Genomic DNA, 18,425 nt, shown 5'->3' with positions numbered 1-18,425 from the left:
CAAAATAGTGTACAAGTGAGTAGGGAGGCTGGTCCACCATTTCTATAAAAATCCTTTACACGGAGTGATTTTATAGAGAATAGAAAATACTGAGAATCCCCCATGAGGAGAGAATCTTTCAGATTTTTACTATCTACTGATAGTGGCAGTAACATATGGAAAATGTATGATGCTTTGCATTCTGGAACAAATGTACTTCTCATGTACTTGTTCACATGTACTTTAAGGCCCCATTCACACTTAAAAGCGCAAAATTGCAGGAGTGATTTTTCCGCAATTTAACTTGGAAAAATCACTGGACACTGCATCGATTTTTCCGATCACGTTTAGTGATTCTATAGCACTGAAACGCAATCGCCGGAAAATCGCCTGAAATGGTGCAGGCTACATGTTTGCGTTTGGCGATTAACGCAAATTGCCCACGTGAGAACAGGCCCATAGGGTATCATTGCACTAGCGCTTTAAAAAGCGCTGGCGCTTGAGCGTTTTGCCAAAATCGCCAGCAAAACGCTCTAGTGTGAATGGGCCCTAAATGTTACAATTTTCAAGCTAGCAGTCCTGTAAATTTACATGCAAGGCATAATGATTAGAAATGTATTGATGATCTCTAATGAGTAATGAAGATGCTATGTAGAATGTTTTGAAGCAGCAGAAATCTGAATGAGGCCTGAAACCCACTAAAGAGTGCAAAGCACTATCGCAATCGCTAGTGATTTGTGATAATAGTTTGCAAGCAATTTTGGGAATGTTTTCCCTGCTCCTAATCAATGCATTAGAATGGAAACGCTCCCAAAATGATGCATGTCCTACAATTGCGATTTCCTTAATTTCAATCACACTAGTGGAATCTTTCCCATCTATTTACACTTGCAGAGCATTTAGGGAAATCGCTAGCGATTGAAAGCGCTCCCTAAACGCTCAAATAAATGCTCTAGTGGGTCCCAGGCCTGAAGGTAGGAACACACTAGGCAGAAATTCTAGCGTTGCATAAAACACTAATGTTAACGCATATAATATAAATCAATGGGTGCATGAAAAACACATTTATTTGCATTCCGCAATGTACATTTATAATGAGTGTGAACTGCAACGGAGGCTCGACATAGATTTTAGTACAAAGACTGCATGATGCAGTGAGTTAAGGCTCATACACACATCAGACCATAGTCTTTTGAAAATGAAAGATCACAGGCCAATTTTACCCCCTTCCATGTAGTATGAGAGCCATACCTACACAGTCTTTTCTATGGAGCTGCACTCCCCATCAGATAAAATCTTTGCAAGATGCTGCACACACAGATGCTGTAGACATTCAAAAGATCAGTTCCTGCAAAAGATCTGTTCCTGCCAAAGATAAGTTTCTGCAAAATGCATTCATAGTCTATGATATCTGCAAATCATCATACACACCTTGTTTAACAGACATTCATCTGCAGATCAGATCCACCAGGATGGATTTTCAGATCTGCAGATGATTGTCTGATCTGCAGATGAATGTCTGTTAAACAAGGTGTGTATGATGATCTGCAGATCTCATAGACTATCATTGCAATTTGCAGGAACGGATCTTTGGCAGGAACAGATCTTTTGCAGATACTGATCTTTTGTGTCTGTACAGCATCTGTGTGTGCAGCATCTTGCAAAGATTTCTGTCGATGGGGAGTTCAGCTCCATAGAAAAGACTGTGTAGAGTATGGCTCTCATACTACATGGAAGCGGGTAAAATTGGTCTGTGAGCTTTCATTTTCAAAAGACTATGGTCTGATGTGTGCATGTGGCCTTAGAATAACATGGACAGTTGCAATGCAGTACTGTGAACAGCCCCATAGAATTGTATGGGCAGTGAGTTGGCATGCAGAATTATTCTGCAATGCAGCTGACCACTGTGAACAGGGCCTCAGGATAAAATCTTAAAATACTTTTTTATTGTCTGTAAATTGTCTCTGCTGAAACACTGGTTTGTGGTAAATTATACATACTTTGCTCTATATAAAATTAAAGTCTCAGTCACATTCTCTTTTCACACAGTGATGATCAGTAAGATGCAAATAATTCTGAGTTGATGCAGAATTATGCACATTTTCTATGCAAATATATGTAGATTAAAAATGGACCAACTGAATTACACCTCAGTGGGATACAATTGCTTCATTTTCAAGTCATAACAGAGCAAAACAGCGCTGGAAATTTGGGTGCCGCCCAGGTCTGGATTTACATTCCTGGATCCTATAGGCGCAGATCTCCTGGCACCCTAGACTTTGCCCTCCATAAACCTACAAACCTCCATTGAACTGCACCACAAATGCGCTGGCTGGACCAGCTGTTACTTATCCCTCACTTCCCCTGCCCGGTGTAGGTAGCCACAAGAGTCCCCTAATACTTAGTGTATCTCTGGCTACCTATTACTAAGAAGCTAGAGGTTCCCCAGACTGCAAGAAAGATCTCGTCAGTGGAATGCCGAGAGCTGGGTGAATAACCTCTCATTTATGCTCCACTTGGGGTGGGAAGGAGGGAGGCACTCAAGGAGGGGAAGTGAGACGCCTTTCCATCATCAGGCGCCTGTAGGCACGTGCCTACATTGCCTTATGGTAAATCCGGCCCTGGTGCCGCCATAGGCCGTAATGTGATTTACAGCTATAGCAGCACTCAGACAATAAATTACTTTAAAAACAGCCAAATGACATCTTTCCCCTAAGTCCATGGCAACCTGGAGGGGGAATAGAAATTAACGCCGCTGGGACTTTTGCAGTAGCAGGGTGACTCGCTTTTCGGCTTCACTCAGCACTCAAATTTCCCGATGCTGTTTTTGTATGTATGCGTTTCAAGTTGCATGCATTTGCATACTTAATTTGCATAAGCCTAAACCAACTCCAAATTATTTGCATCTTATTGACTATCCCTATTCTCACATTATAAATACTTAAACTAAAACTACAAAATACACAGTTAAACTTGGTGCATTCCTGTACTTTGCAATTGATTTGCAAGGGCTGCTGTTTAGTGTGTTGAGGCTGTAAAGGTCTATCTTTCAAAAGAATCCCACCATGTTCAATTCACAGCAACATTTTGCCTTGCCCAGAGATTATTCCACTCACATTTTACCACACTTTGAGTTCTGCTAGGAAGTATTCAACATTCCTTGTGGTTTGGGTCACCCCGAGCTGCTTGGTTACTCTGAGTTAGCCAGAAACATTTGCATCACCTGATTAAAGATTAGTCAATCAATAACCCTTTTTACTTTTATTTGATGTTAAAAGAAACCTGAAGAGACAGGTATATGGAAGCTGCCATATTTATTTCCTTTTAAACAATACCAGTTGCCTGGCAGCCCTGCAGATCTTTCTGGTCAGTAGGGTCTAAATCACACACCTGAAACAAGCATGAAGCTAATATTGTCATATCGATTTGTCATAGACATATGATCTGCATGCTTCTGGGTCTATGGTTTTACATATTAGAGGCAGAGGATCAGCAGGACAGCCAGGAAATGTGCATTATTTAAAAGGAAATAAACATGTCAGCCTCCATATCCCTCTCTCTCGGATTCCCTTTAAACTTCAAGATCCCAGAATAATGGCTGGTACAAGTCTCTACAGGGGTCCTTTCACACCATACACATTGTGTTACGTTAGACATGCGATGGAGCCATACAGTGGGGCATACAGTAATCACTACCACTATAAACGCACATGTTGTCAGGTAAATGACCAGCATGCTGTGTATTATTCTGATGGGACCCACTGCACTGCACCGCACCTGATGTGAACATGCCGCAGAAATTTCCTTGCATCGTGTTGGGTCATTGAAATGCCCAACTAAGCTGCGACCCACCTGGGTTGTGGTTTAGCTTCCAATTGGAGGAAGCTAGGGAGGCTGAGAGCGGCGGGGGGAGCTGCGCTGTGGAGGAGGCAGGGAGGCGATGCTGGGCCTGGGCAACCAGTGACTAAATCATTTATAAATAAATACTGAAACAATAAGCAATTTTATAAATTATGCTATATTCAGTAAAGTCTCCCTTTAACAGTCAATTAGTTAGGTTTAGTGTGAAAGCATACCCTGTGCCTTTGTCCTCCTTCCATACCACCCATCATGTAAACCGCAGTTGTGTATAATAATGTCATAAGACCAGTGTTCCTAGAAGGGTTGATTGGCATTTCCTCCTGCAGGTGGCGCCGTAGATAAGTCTTTAATTTGCTAATGCCTAAATAAAAGCTCTGGATGACAGTGATGTAATCTGGTGGTCTATTTTTCTGAACAATTATTTTCCATTACAGGTGGCTAGGCGTCACATCCTTCGGAGTTCCAGAGAAGCTGGGTTGTTCTAACCTTCCTCTAAGTGCCCGCCAAAAGGATATGTGTAAGAAGAAGCCATATTTATTATCCTCCATCCGCGAGGGAGCCAGATTAGGAATTCAGGAGTGTAGGAACCAGTTCAAGCATGAAAGATGGAACTGCTCGGTTTCATCAAACATATTCACCTCAAGTTCATCATTTTCACTTTCCTTTCTGTCTTCTTCATTAGCATCAGCTAATTCAATTTTTGGCTATGAACTAACTAGTGGTAAGTTTTCTGCTTTAGTATATGTTGATCTATTTATTGGTTTAAGTGCTTTGAGTCCGCCAGGAGACTATGTTATCTGTCTTGTCTTTGATGGTTGTATATTGCTAAAGTGTGGCTTTTTATGACTTCTGCCAAAATAATTTCACAATAGAAATGCTTTTATAAATGGAACAGTCCCTTTCAGTCCATGATACATATTAGAGTGCTCCTTTGACTGGCAGAAATGAGGGGACAGGGGGCAGGGCTTTCGGTTGGCGCTCCAGCCAAGACTTTGTACTCACATTTTGCACAGAGCAGGGAAGGCTTAGAATTTCTCCAGTATTGCCATAAAATAAAGCAGGAAGCTGGCACATCCAATATGTACCTTTCTTAGTTTTGTGTATAAAAACGCTAATGTTTCGGAGCCATGATGGACCACTTTATCAAGGCAACATTTGCTCATACTCTATCATCTTCCTCAATGTGTCAATCAATCTGTAATATCAAATTGAAGAGAATGGGAGTCAAAGCTCCTCTCAGCACTCGCAGGATACAATGTGATTCAGACAGGCAGCAGCAATGCCAGTGTCCTTTTAATGCCAGCTTCCTAGCTGTCCTGGTGATCCTTTTGACTTCCACAGTGTCTGAATCACACACCTGAAAACACGTCTGAAACATACAGTGGGTATTATCAAACTTTGGTCAGAGCACCTTACCTGTATATTCAGTTTGGGTCAGTGGCAGGGCCAGGCCAAGGCAGAGGCTCAGGAGGCCCCAGACCCTAGATGCAGAGCCCTGAGGGTGCATATGTGTATTATTTAGTATATATAGCGCCAACATCTTCTGCAGCGCTGTACAAAGTATATTGTCTTATCACTTAACTGTCCGTCAGAGGGGCTCACACTATAATCCCTACCATAGTCATATGACTGTGTATGTGCCGTAGTCTAGGGCCTATTTAGGGAAAGTCAATTAATTTATCTATATATTTTTGGGATGTGAGAGGAAACCGGAGTGCCTGGCAGAAACCCACGCAGACACAGGGAGAACATAGTGCCCTGGCTTAGATTCGAACCAGGGACCCAGCGCTGCAAGGCAAGAGTGATACCCACTACGCCACTGTGCTGTAAGAGGGTGATGTAGGCCAATGGCAGTGGCGGTGTCAAAATAGCATGCTCCCAGTGCCGTGGCTGGGAGTAGAGATGGGCCGAACGGTTCGCCGGCGAACGGTTGCACGCGAACTTCGGTGGTTCGCGTTCGCGTCCCGCTGGCGAACCTTTGCGGAAGTTCGGTTCGCCCCATAATGCACCTTGAGGGTCAACTTTGACCCTCTACATCACAGTCAGCAGGCCCAGTGTAGCCAATTAGGCTACACTAGCCCCTGGAGCCCCACCCCCCCTTATATAAGGCAGGCAGCGGCGGCCATTACGGTCACTCGTGTGCTGCCTGCGTTAGTGAGAGTAGGGCGAGCTGCTGCAGACTGTCTCTCAGGGAAAGATTAGTTAGGCTTAACTTGTTCCTGGCTGGCTGCATCCCTGTTCTGTGAACCCACCACTGCATACCTGTACTGTGAACCCACCACTGCATACCTGTTCAGTGAACCTGCCACTGCATACCTGTTCTGAGAACCCATCACTGCATACCTGTTCAGTGAACCTGCCACTGCATACCTGTGCTGTGAACCCACCACTGCATACCTGTTCTGTGAACCCACCACTGCATACCTGTGCTGTGAACCCATCACTGCATACCTGTTCAGTGAACCTGCCACTGCATACCTGTGCTGTGAACCCATCACTGCATACCTGTTCAGTGAACCTGCCACTGCATACCTGTGCTGTGAACCCACCACTGCATACCTGTTCTGTGAACCCACCACTGCATACCTGTGCTGTGAACCCACCACTGCATACCTGTTCTGTGAACCCACCACTGCATACCTGTTCTGTGAACCCACCACTGCATACCTGTTCAGTGAACCCACCACTGCATACCTGTTGTGTTCAGTGAACCCGCCACTGCATACCTGTTCTGTTCAGTGGACCCGCCACTGTATACCTGTTTAGTGAACCCGCCACTGCATACCTGTTGTGTTCAGTGAACCTGCCACTGCATACCTGTTCTGTGAACCCGCCACTGTATACCTGTTCTGTTCAGTGAACCCGCCACTGCATACCTGTTGTGTTCAGTGAACCCGCCACTGTATACCTGTACTGTTCAGTGAACCCGCCACTGCATACCTGTTGTGTTCAGTGAACCCGCCACTGCATACCTGTTGTGTTCAGTGAACCTGCCACTGTATATCTGTACTGTTCAGTGAACCCGCCACTGCATACCTGTTCTGTTCAGTGAGCCTGCCACTGTATACCTGTACTGTTCAGTGAACCCGCCACTGCATACCTGTTGTGTTCAGTGAACCCACCACTGCATACCTGTTCAGTGAACCCACCACTGCATACCTGTTGTGTTCAGTGAACCCACCACTGCATACCTGTTCTGTTCAGTGGACCCGCCACTGTATACCTGTTCAGTGAACCCACCACTGCATACCTGTTGTGTTCAGTGAACCTGCCACTGCATACCTGTTCTGTGAACCCACCACTGTATACCTGTTCTGTTCAGTGAACCCGCCACTGCATACCTGTTGTGTTCAGTAAACCCGCCACTGTATACCTGTACTGTTCAGTGAACCTGCCACTGCATACCTGTTCAGTGAACCCGCCACTGCATACCTGTTGTGTTCAGTGAACCCGCCACTGCATACCTGTTGTGTTCAGTGAACCCGCCACTGTATACCTGTACTGTTCAGTGAACCCGCCACTGCATACCTGTTCAGTGAACCCGCCACTGCATACCTGTTGTGTTCAGTGAACCCGCCACTGCATACCTGTTGTGTTCAGTGAACCCGCCACTGCATACCTGTTGTGTTCAGTGAACCCGCCACTGCATACCTGTTGTGTTCAGTGAACCCACCACTGCATACCTGTTGTGTTCAGTGAACCCGCCACTGTATATCTGTACTGTTCAGTGAACCCGCCACTGCATACCTGTTGTGTTCAGTGAACCTGCCACTGTATATCTGTACTGTTCAGTGAACCCGCCACTGCATACCTGTTCTGTTCAGTGAGCCTGCCACTGTATACCTGTACTGTTCAGTGAACCCGCCACTGCATACCTGTTGTGTTCAGTGAACCCACCACTGCATACCTGTTCAGTGAACCCACCACTGCATACCTGTTGTGTTCAGTGAACCCACCACTGCATACCTGTTCTGTTCAGTGGACCCGCCACTGTATACCTGTTCAGTGAACCCACCACTGCATACCTGTTGTGTTCAGTGAACCTGCCACTGCATACCTGTTCTGTGAACCCACCACTGTATACCTGTTCTGTTCAGTGAACCCGCCACTGCATACCTGTTGTGTTCAGTAAACCCGCCACTGTATACCTGTACTGTTCAGTGAACCTGCCACTGCATACCTGTTCAGTGAACCCGCCACTGCATACCTGTTGTGTTCAGTGAACCCGCCACTGCATACCTGTTGTGTTCAGTGAACCCGCCACTGTATACCTGTACTGTTCAGTGAACCCGCCACTGCATACCTGTTCAGTGAACCCGCCACTGCATACCTGTTGTGTTCAGTGAACCCGCCACTGCATACCTGTTGTGTTCAGTGAACCCGCCACTGCATACCTGTTGTGTTCAGTGAACCCGCCACTGCATACCTGTTGTGTTCAGTGAACCCACCACTGCATACCTGTTGTGTTCAGTGAACCCGCCACTGTATACCTGTACTGTTCAGTGAACCTGCCACTGCATACCTGTTCAGTGAACCCGCCACTGCATACCTGTTGTGTTCAGTGAACCCGCCACTGTATACCTGTACTGTTCAGTGAACCTGCCACTGCATACCTGTTCAGTGAACCCGCCACTGCATACCTGTTGTGTTCAGTGAACCCGCCACTGCATACCTGTTGTGTTCAGTGAACCCGCCACTGTATACCTGTACTGTTCAGTGAACCCGCCACTGCATACCTGTTCAGTGAACCCGCCACTGTATACCTGTTGTGTTCAGTGAACCCGCCACTGCATACCTGTTGTGTTCAGTGAACCCGCCACTGCATACCTGTTGTGTTCAGTGAACCCGCCACTGCATACCTGTTGTGTTCAGTGAACCCACCGCATCAGTGCGCATACCTGTGCAGTTAAGTGAACCCACCTACCTACGTGAGTGCACGCAGTGTGATATACCACTCCGTGCATACCCGATATGGACAAAACAGGTAGAGGAAGAGGTAGTGCCAGAGCCAGAGGAAGGCCACCCGGCAGGTCTGCGCAAGGTCGTGTAAATGTAATTTCGTGTGGACCTGGCCCACAGTACAGTGCTCGGAAGAAGGCACGTCCCATCACCTCCCAAGATTGTCAGGACGTGGTTGAGTATTTAGCGACACAGAACACCTCATCTTGCTCAGCCACCAGCGCTACTACTAGCACCACTTCCGCTGCATTTGACACTTCGCAAGAATTATTTAGTGGTGAAATCACTGATGCACAGCCATTGTTGTTACAGCCAGATGATTTTTCACCAGCTCATATGTCTGCGTTACGCGGCAACACTATGGATGTAACGTGTAAGGAGGATGAAGGACCTACTGATGGTGCATGTTTGGATTTTTCTGAGGCAAGCGAAGCTGGGCAGGATGATTACGATGCTGGCGATGATAGGGATCCTCTGTATGCTCCCAATAGAGGAGATGAAGAGGGGGACAGTTCAGAGGGGAAGTCAGAGAGTAGTAGGAGGAGAGAAGTTGCTGAAAGAAGCTGGGGCAGCTCTTCGTCAGAAACAGCTGGTGGCAGAGTCCGGCACCATGTATCGCCACCTATGTACAGCCAGCCAACTTGCCCTTCAGCATCAGCTGCTGAGGTCCCCATAGTGCCCACATCCCAGGGTGGCTCAGCGGTGTGGAAATGTTTTAATGCGTGTGCCTCAGATCGGACCAAAGCCATCTGTTCGCTCTGCCAACAAAAATTGAGCCGTGGAAAGGCCAACACTCACGTAGGGACAAGTGCCTGACGAAGGCACCTGGAGAAAAGGCACAAACAGCAATGGGATGGCCACCTGAGCAAAAGCAGCAGCAGCACACAAAAGAAAAGTCACCCACCTTCTCCTCTTCCTCCTTCAGGTGCATCATCTGCTTCTGCCGCTTTCTCCCTTGCACCTTCACAGGCACCCTCCTCCACTCCGCCTCTGCACTTGAGCAGTTCCTGCTCCTCTGCCCACAGCAGCAGTCAGGTGTCCGTGAAGGAAATGTTTGAGCGGAAGAACCCAATTTCGGCCAGTCACCCCCTTGCCCGGCGTCTGACAGCTGGCGTGGCGGAACTGTTAGCTCGGCAGCTGTTACCATACCAGCTGGTGGACTCTGAGGCCTTCCGTAAATTTGTGGCCATCGGAACACCGCAGTGGAAGATGCCAGGCCGCACTTATTTTTCGAGAAAGGCCATACCCCAACTGCACCGTGAAGTTGAGAGGCAAGTGGTGTCATCTCTTGCGAAGAGCGTTGGGTCAAGGGTACACCTGACCACGGATGCCTGGTCTGCCAAGCACGGGCAGGGCCGCTACATTACGTACACAGCCCATTGGGTGAACCTGGTGGTGAACGATGGCAAGCAGGGCGCAGCAGACCAAATTGTGACACCTCCACGGCTTGCAGGCAGGCCTCCTGCCACCTCCTCTCCTCCTGCTACATGCTCTTCGCTGTCCTCCTCCTCCTTGGCTGAGTGGCAGTTCTCCTCTCCAGCTACACAGCCCCAGCTCCGCAGGGCCTATGCTGCATGCCAGGTACGACGCTGTCACGCCATCTTAGACATGTCTTGTCTGAAAGCGGAGAGTCACACTGGAGCAGCTCTCCTGGCTGCTCTTAAGAAACAGGTGGATGAGTGGCTGACCCCGCACCACCTGGAGATAGGCAACGTGGTGTGCGACAACGGCAGCAATCTGCTTGCCGCTTTGCATATGGGGAAGCTGACACACATACCCTGCATGGCACATGTCATGAATCTAGTTGTTCAAAGATTTGTGGCAAAGTACCCTGGCTTAGCGGATGTCCTGAAGCAGGCCAGGAAGTTCTGTGGGCATTTGAGGCGGTCTTACACAGCCATGGCACGCTTTGCGGAAATTCAGCGGAAAAACAACATGCCGGTGAGACGCCTCATTTGCGATAGCCCGACTCGCTGTAATTCGACCCTGCTCATGTTCTCCCGCCTGCTAGAACAGAAGAAAGCCGTCACCCACTACCTCTACAACTACAGTAGAATGAAACAGTCTGGGAAGATGGGGATGTTCTGGCCCGACAACTGGACACTGATGAAAAATGCATGCAGGCTCATGCGGCCGTTTGAGGAGGTGACCAACCTGGTGAGCCGCAGTGAGGGCACCATCAGCGACTTAATTCCCTACGCTTACTTCTTGGAGCGTGCTGTGCGTAGAGTGGCGGATGAAGCTGTGAATGAGCGTGACCAGGAACCGTTACGGCAGGAACAGGCATGGGACCAATTTTCATCAGACCCAGCTGTTTCCTCAACACCTGCGGCAGCACAGAGGGGGGAGGAGGAGGAAGAAGAGAAGTCGTGTGCAGAAGACGAGTCAGACTCAGAGGATGATGAGCAAGGTGTTTCTTTGGGGGAGGAGGAGGGGACGGCGGCAGGAGAACACCCGCAGCAGGCGTCGCAGGGGGCTTGTGCTGCTCAACCTTCCCGTGGTATTGTTCGCGGCTGGGGGGAGGAGGTTGACTTACGTGACGTCACTGAGGAAGAGCAAGAGGAGATGGAGGGTACTGGATCCGACTTTGTGCAAATGTCGTCTTTTATGCTGTCCTGCCTGTTGAGGGACCCCCGTATAAAAAACCTCAAGGGGAATGAGCTGTACTGGGTGGCAACACTACTAGACCCTCGGTACAGGCACAAAGTGGCGGACCTGTTACCAACTCACCTGAAGGTGGAAAGGATGCAGCACATGCAGAACCAGCTGTCAACTATGCTTTACAATGCCTTTAAGGGTGATGTGACAGCACAACGCCAGCAAGGTACCACTGCCACTAATCCTCCTCCCGTGTCCACGCAGTCAAAGACAGGACGCTCCAGCGATCTCATGGTGATGTCGGACATGCAGACGTTTTTTAGTCCAACGCCTCGCCGTAGCCCTTCCGGATCCACCCTCCACCAACGCCTGGAACGGCAGGTAGCCGACTACCTGGCCTTAAGTGTGGATGTAGACACTGCTGTGAACAGCGATGAGGAACCCTTGAACTACTGGGTGCGCAGGCTTGACCTGTGGCCAGAGCTGTCCCAATTTGCCATCCAACTTCTCTCCTGCCCTGCCGCAAGCGTCCTGTCAGAAAGGACCTTCAGCGCAGCTGGAGGCATTGTCACAGAGAAGAGAAGTCGCCTAAATCACAAAAGTGTTAAGTACCTCACCTTTATCAAAATGAATCAGGCATGGATCCCGGAGGGCTGCAGCCCGCCCCAAGACTAAGTCAGTCCCCGCATACACAGCATCTCTGCCTGCACGCCGTGTGACTGGCTGCCTGGGCTGCCCCAAGAAGACTAAGTCGCTCCCAGTCCCTCCACACAGCATGTCTGCCTGCAGGCCGCTTGACTACCTTATCCGCCACCACCAACAGGGTCCGGGACTCCAGGCGGATTGCTGAATTTTTTAGGCCGCTGCTAGCAGCGGCCGCTGTAATAATTTTTCTGGTGCGTGTACATGACTGCCTAATTTTTCTGGCTGCACTGCGGGCAGCTGCAACAACAAAAGAAAAGGCATGTACATGCGCCCATTCCCCTTCGTGATCATTACCTTGCCGTGGTGAAGGGGCTTGCGTATCACAATGAAGCAATGACCGGCGCCTAGATGAGTGTCTCGGGGGGCACACAAAAGATAATAAGGTCGTTGCTTCATTGTGGTCAGACCAAATTTGATCAGCTGGACAGTCACTGTTCTGTCATTCAGCTACATCAGCCAGGTGACCATATGGGCTGTAAAGCCACCAAAACCTGCACTCTCGCCATGGTGCGCACCAGTCCAGCACGACCATCACTACACAAACAGCTGTTTGCGGTGCGTTACACGGTGAGTTTGGTGTGTCAGTGTGAAGCAGTACCTTAATTACACTACCTGATTGATGTATACACATGCAAGATGTTTTAAAGCACTTTAGGCCTGTCATTTAGCATTCAATGTGATTTCTGCCCTTAAAACGCTGCGTTGCGTCAAATCCAGATTTTTCCCCGGGACTTTTGGCATGTATCCCACTCCGCCATGCCCCCTTTGAAACATCTTTTCCATCAGTTTTGTGGCCAGCATAATTATTATTTTTTTCAAAGTTCGCATCCCCATTGAAGTCTATTGCAGTTCGCGAACTTTAACGCGAACCGAACGTTCCGCGAAAGTTCGCGAACCCGGTTCGTGAACCTAAAATCAGAGGTTCGGCCCATCTCTAGCTGGGAGTTCTCACTGAAAAGTGGGATCGCATGATAACCAGAATTGAGAACTACTGTATGAGTACATTGGTATTTTAGGTGTGGATAATTTACTTAATTACTTACCAAAGGAATAAATGTGAATAACTGTATTGCATGCATTTTGGGGCTAAAAGCATAAACATAAAATATAGTAAAGGGAAGAGTAAACTGGGTGATTCAAAGTTGGTAAACATTAAATCTAGACATCCTAATAGTAGTGATGAGCTAGAATTTCACAGCAAAATTTAAAATAACTATGTAAAATCATAATGAGAAATGACTATTGCAAAATAAATTTTGCATGTAATCATAATTATGATCTGTAATTTTACAATGCTGCATCATTTCAAGAAAATATAACTTTCTTTTGTCCATTTATTTTAAAGCATGTAGGCAAAAATCCGTAAATGTGTTTTCTCATATACCAAAATTAGTTTTGTTATGCCCCACAGACTTCAATGTGTTTATGCAAAAATGTGTTTTCACATATGCAAACATTTGTTTTCTTATGTCTCATTACGTGAAATCATAATTACGATCAGAACAGTAATTGTGAAAATGATAAAAAGCAATACTACATGAACAGGACTTCAGTTACATCAAAACATTTAAAGTGGTAGTGTACATATAATGTAGCATACTTAAAACGAAGCCCTGATCAGTAACACAATGTACTTGCATTATTTATTTTACTGATTTTAGCTAGGGGCATGCCAACCCCTCTCTGTACAGCAAAAGCAGTAAAACGGTGCTTATACTAGTAATACACAAGCTCCAGTCCGTGCTGGATTAATCTCAGACTTTCCCCACTGCCTCTACAGCAGACATATCAAACTCAGCCCAAGGTTGGGCTGCACAAGCAGTTTGTCGACATCACTACTCTTCAGGAGTAACCTGACTCTGCACACTCACCTTACCTTTCTGTGTACAGAGAAGCCGCTACTGAGTCATTGCTACATTATCAACAGAAACAGGAGATAACATGTAAACTGGAATACAAATAAAGTCAGGAATAGCATAGCTCCCAGCCATAGGCGTAGCATTCACCCCTGCGACACCTGCCATCGCAGGGGGCCCTCCTCCTCCTCCCTCACCCCAACCGCAAGTTCAACAAACTAGCTAAAAAAAAACTCCCTGATTACTCACAAAAAAACGTGTGCAGGAGAGTGTGTATTTTTTTCCCAACTTCCAGATCTAGCGGTTTTATTATATTTAGCCGCTGCCTAGGTTAAATTAATCATCTGCTGAGATAAGATAGAGAAAAGTGTTTGTTTACATGAATACAGCTGTGGACAGTTGCTTATAAGGAGGTCCCTGTGTCTAGGCAACATAAAAAAAAATTCAAATGAGAATAGAAGCTTTGTTAATGAAGAAACTTTTATTAAAGTATAATTAAAGTATTTATTAAAAGTGAGAAAGTACTGTTTTCCATGCTTTATAATGTGTCCAACAAAAAGCAAATATTTAATAGCAGTTTCCTTCTATTCTGTCATTATATAATGAATGGAAGCACTCAATATCCATGAAGATGGTGATTTGGATGTGTCGTTTAGTTCTCCTACGTGTATAAGTTTAGTTCTTCTATGTGTATCAGCATTATTTCTTCTCAGACAGGAAAGACAGCATGTTGGCCACTGCTTAAGTCCTCGCTAAAGCGTTGAAATAGCATATCATAGACCATTATAGCAGTGATAAGTCCACTTTAATGCACTGACATTTACTCTGAAAACTCTTATTTACTAAGATAACACATTAGTGTGGTCACACATACAAGTGCTTTCATGGCTCCTGCATGTGGTTATAAGAATACATTTTTGCAGGAAAATATGACTTTGCAAGAGGAAACCACAGTGTGATCTAATTGCAACTTTAAAGTAAATGCTGGTGACTCCTGGGAAAACAGAAAATGGTTTATATAGCAGGACTCAGCAGGCCTCTCCATACACAAACCAGTGAAGTAATGAAATTCATTGTGAAAGCAAGTATTTTCTGACTTAAACAGATGCAGCCTGATCCTGACCGGATTTATTATGAAATAAGAGGGTCAGTCTGATTGACAAATCATTTGTGTAATCTGTATTAAGGGAATCAAAGTATGCTAGAAGTAATCATTGAATGGCACTTTATAGTTTTAGCTGCACAGTAATGTCTGTCTAGTAATGACTCCATATGCATATCAAACATGTAGTAAAAATGGCCCTGCATGTGGTTAAAGAGTACAGTTTTGCAGCAAAATATAGAGTCACTAAGGGTAACCCAAGCTGGAGATCATATAGAGTTACTAGGGGTAACCCAAGCTGGAGATCATATAGAGTTACTAAGGAGATGGAGATCATGTAGAGTTACTAAGGGTAACTAAAGCTGAAGATCATTTAGAGTTACTAAGGAGCTGGATGTCATATAGAGTTACTAAGGGTAACCCAAGCTGGAGATCATATAGAGTTACTAAGATAACCCAAGCTGGAGATCATGTAGATTTACTAAGGGTAGCCCAAGCTGGAGATCATATAGAGTTACAAGCGGTATCCCAAGCTGGAGATCATATAGAGTTACTAAGGAGCTGGAGAGCATATAGAGTTACTAAGGGTAACCCAAGCTGGAGATCATATAGAGTTACTAAGGAGCTGGAGAGCATATAGAGTTACTAGGGGTAACCCAAGCTGAAGATCATATAGAGTTACTAAGGGTAACCCAAGCTGAAGCTCATATAGAGTTACTAAGGGTAACCCAAGCTGGAGATCATGTAGAGTTACTAAGGGTAGCCCAAGCTGGAGATCATATAGAGTTACTAAGGAGCTGGAGAGCATATAGAGTTACTAAGGGTATCCCAAGCTGGAGATCATATAGAGTTACTAAGGAGCTGGAGATCATATATAGTTACTAAGGATAACCCATGCTGGAGATCATATAGAGTTACAAGGGGTATCCCAAGCTGGAGATCATATAGAGTTACTAAGGAGCTGGAGAGCATATAGAGTTACTAAGGGTAACCCAAGCTGGAGATCATATAGAGTTACTAAGGAGCTGGAGAGCATATAGAGTTACTAAGGAGCTGGAGAGCATATAGAGTTACTAGGGGTAACCCAAGCTGAAGATCATATAGAGTTACTAAGGGTTACCCAAGCTGAAGATCATATAGAGTTACTAAGGGTAACCCAAGCTGGAGATCATGTAGATTTACTAAGGGTAGCCCAAGCTGGAGATCATATAGAGTTACTAGGGGTAACCCAAGCTGGAGATCATATAGATTTACTAAGGAGCTGGAGAGCATATAGAGTTACTAAGGGTAACCCAAGCTGGAGATCATATAGAGTTACTAAGGAGCTGGAGATCATATATAGTTACTAAGGATAACCCATGCTGGAGATCATATAGAGTTACTAAGGTTAACCCAAGCTGGAGATCATATAGAGTTAAGGAGCTGGAGAGCATATAGAGTTACTAGGGGTAACCGAAGCTGAAGATCATATAGAGTTACTAAGGGTAACTAAAGCTGGAGATCATATAGAGTTACAAAGGAGCTGGAGATCATGTACAGTTACATTGTGAAAGCAAGTATTTTCTGACTTAACCGGTTCAGCCTATCTGGACGAGCTTTCTCATCCAGATAGGCACTGCTGCTTTCCCTGCGTGGTGCGCGTGATCGGGCGCACCCGCCGCCCGCCGCTAGCCCCCCGATCAGTGAATGGGAATATAATTCCCATTCACCGATCTAACTTCCCCGCAGAAATACCGACGCTTTCTATCCAGAGAGCGCGGTATTTCTGCCCCCAGGAAACTTCTCCGCAGCATTTTAGTTCCTGGATGCGAGATCGTTCGCATCCAGGACTTTTTTCACTGTGGCCATCTTGTGGCCAAATAGTAAACTGCACCCACATACATTTTTAATAAAAAAAAAAATATTATCTTACATTTAAAATTAGCAGTTTCCCTCCCACACCAAAAATTACCCACATACATTGTTTTATTAAAACAACAAAAACAATAAAAAAAAAAACAACATAAATAGTTACCCAAGGGTCTGAACTTTTTAAATATGCATGTCAAGAGAATATGTTATTATATTATTTAAAATTATAAGCTTATAAATAGTGATGGACGCAAATTGAAAAAATGCACCTTTATTTCTAAATGAAATATCGGCACCATAAATTGTGATAGGGACATCGTTTGAATGGTGTAATAACCGGGACAGATGGGCAAATAAAATACATGAGTTTTAATTACGGTAGCGTATATTAATTTCAAACTATAATGGCCAAAAACTGAGAAATAATGAATTTTTTTCATTTCTTTCTTAATCTTCCTGTTAAAATGGATTTAGAAAAAAATAAATCTTAGCAAAATGTACTACCCAAAGAAAGCCTAATTAGTGGTTGAAAAAAAACAAGATATAGATCAATTCATTGTGATAAGTAGCAATAAAGTTATAGGCGAATGAATGAGAGGTGAACGTTGCTCGGATGCATGAGATTTTCGGCACTGCGGTGCTGAACCGGTTAAACAGATGCAGTCTGATCCTGACCGGATTTATTATGAAATAAGAGGGTCAGTCGGATTGACAAATCATTAGTGTAATCTGTATTAAGGGAATCAAAATATGCTAGAAGTAATCATTGAATGGCACTTTATAGTTTTAGCTGCACAGTAATGTCTGTCTAGTAATGACTCCATATGCATATCAAACATGTAGTAAAAATGGCCCTGCATGTGGTTAAAGAATACAGTTTTGCAAAATATACATTTTTGTAAAATATAGAGTTACTAAGGGTAACCCAAGCTGGAGATCATATAGAGTTACTAGGGGTAACCCAAGCTGAAGATCATTAGAGGACACAAGTGATCCCACATTCAGGGGCTGATGAGTTCATTGGACAGAAACATACAGTGCTGATGGGGCCCACTATCAAATCTGCACTGGAGCCCAATGCTTTACAGCTATCCCACTGAGTGAGTGTTTTTTTTTAATAATTTTCCTGCTTTTACTCTGACTGTAGGCATAGAGAGGAAATGATACAGGGAGAGTATAGGATTGACAGGGTCAGTGAGGTTATGAGAACAGTAGTAAATAGTTTTTGTGGCTGTACACAGGCAAAGGTAGTTAATCACTGCCGTGAATATATATCTGATATATATGGTATGCTGATAAATATATTTGTGGATTTGAGGTTTTTTTTTCAGTTCTTATAAGTGAAAGGTTTATATTGGGCACATTTGCACATAATTGTGCATTACTACTGTTATTGCAAAGAGTAATTTTGTGCACATTTGCACATCATTCTGTGCCACTTTTACTGAAACTATTTTCAGTAGTTTGAAAATGAGTAACTTGACTATAACTTTGTTGAAGCACCTTTTCATGTT

General features: G+C 45.2%; 1 protein-coding gene across 1 annotated transcript in view; it reads left to right on the top strand.

The window, feature by feature from the left end:
• WNT16 (Wnt family member 16) overlaps positions 1-18,425 on the top strand; it is a 32,803-nt gene that overhangs the window by 10,875 nt on the left and 3,503 nt on the right. Inside the window, exon 2 of the mRNA XM_068272711.1 lies at positions 4,275-4,561. Coding sequence (XP_068128812.1) covers positions 4,275-4,561 — 287 coding nt within the window. The remainder of the gene's footprint in view (positions 1-4,274; positions 4,562-18,425) is intronic.

This window comes from Hyperolius riggenbachi, chromosome 3 (genome assembly GCF_040937935.1).
Source record: "Hyperolius riggenbachi isolate aHypRig1 chromosome 3, aHypRig1.pri, whole genome shotgun sequence".
In the NCBI taxonomy this organism is placed as follows: domain Eukaryota; kingdom Metazoa; phylum Chordata; class Amphibia; order Anura; family Hyperoliidae; genus Hyperolius; species Hyperolius riggenbachi.
The sequence above is the reverse complement of the archived record's forward strand: the minus strand, read 5'-3'. Positions and strand labels throughout refer to the sequence as shown.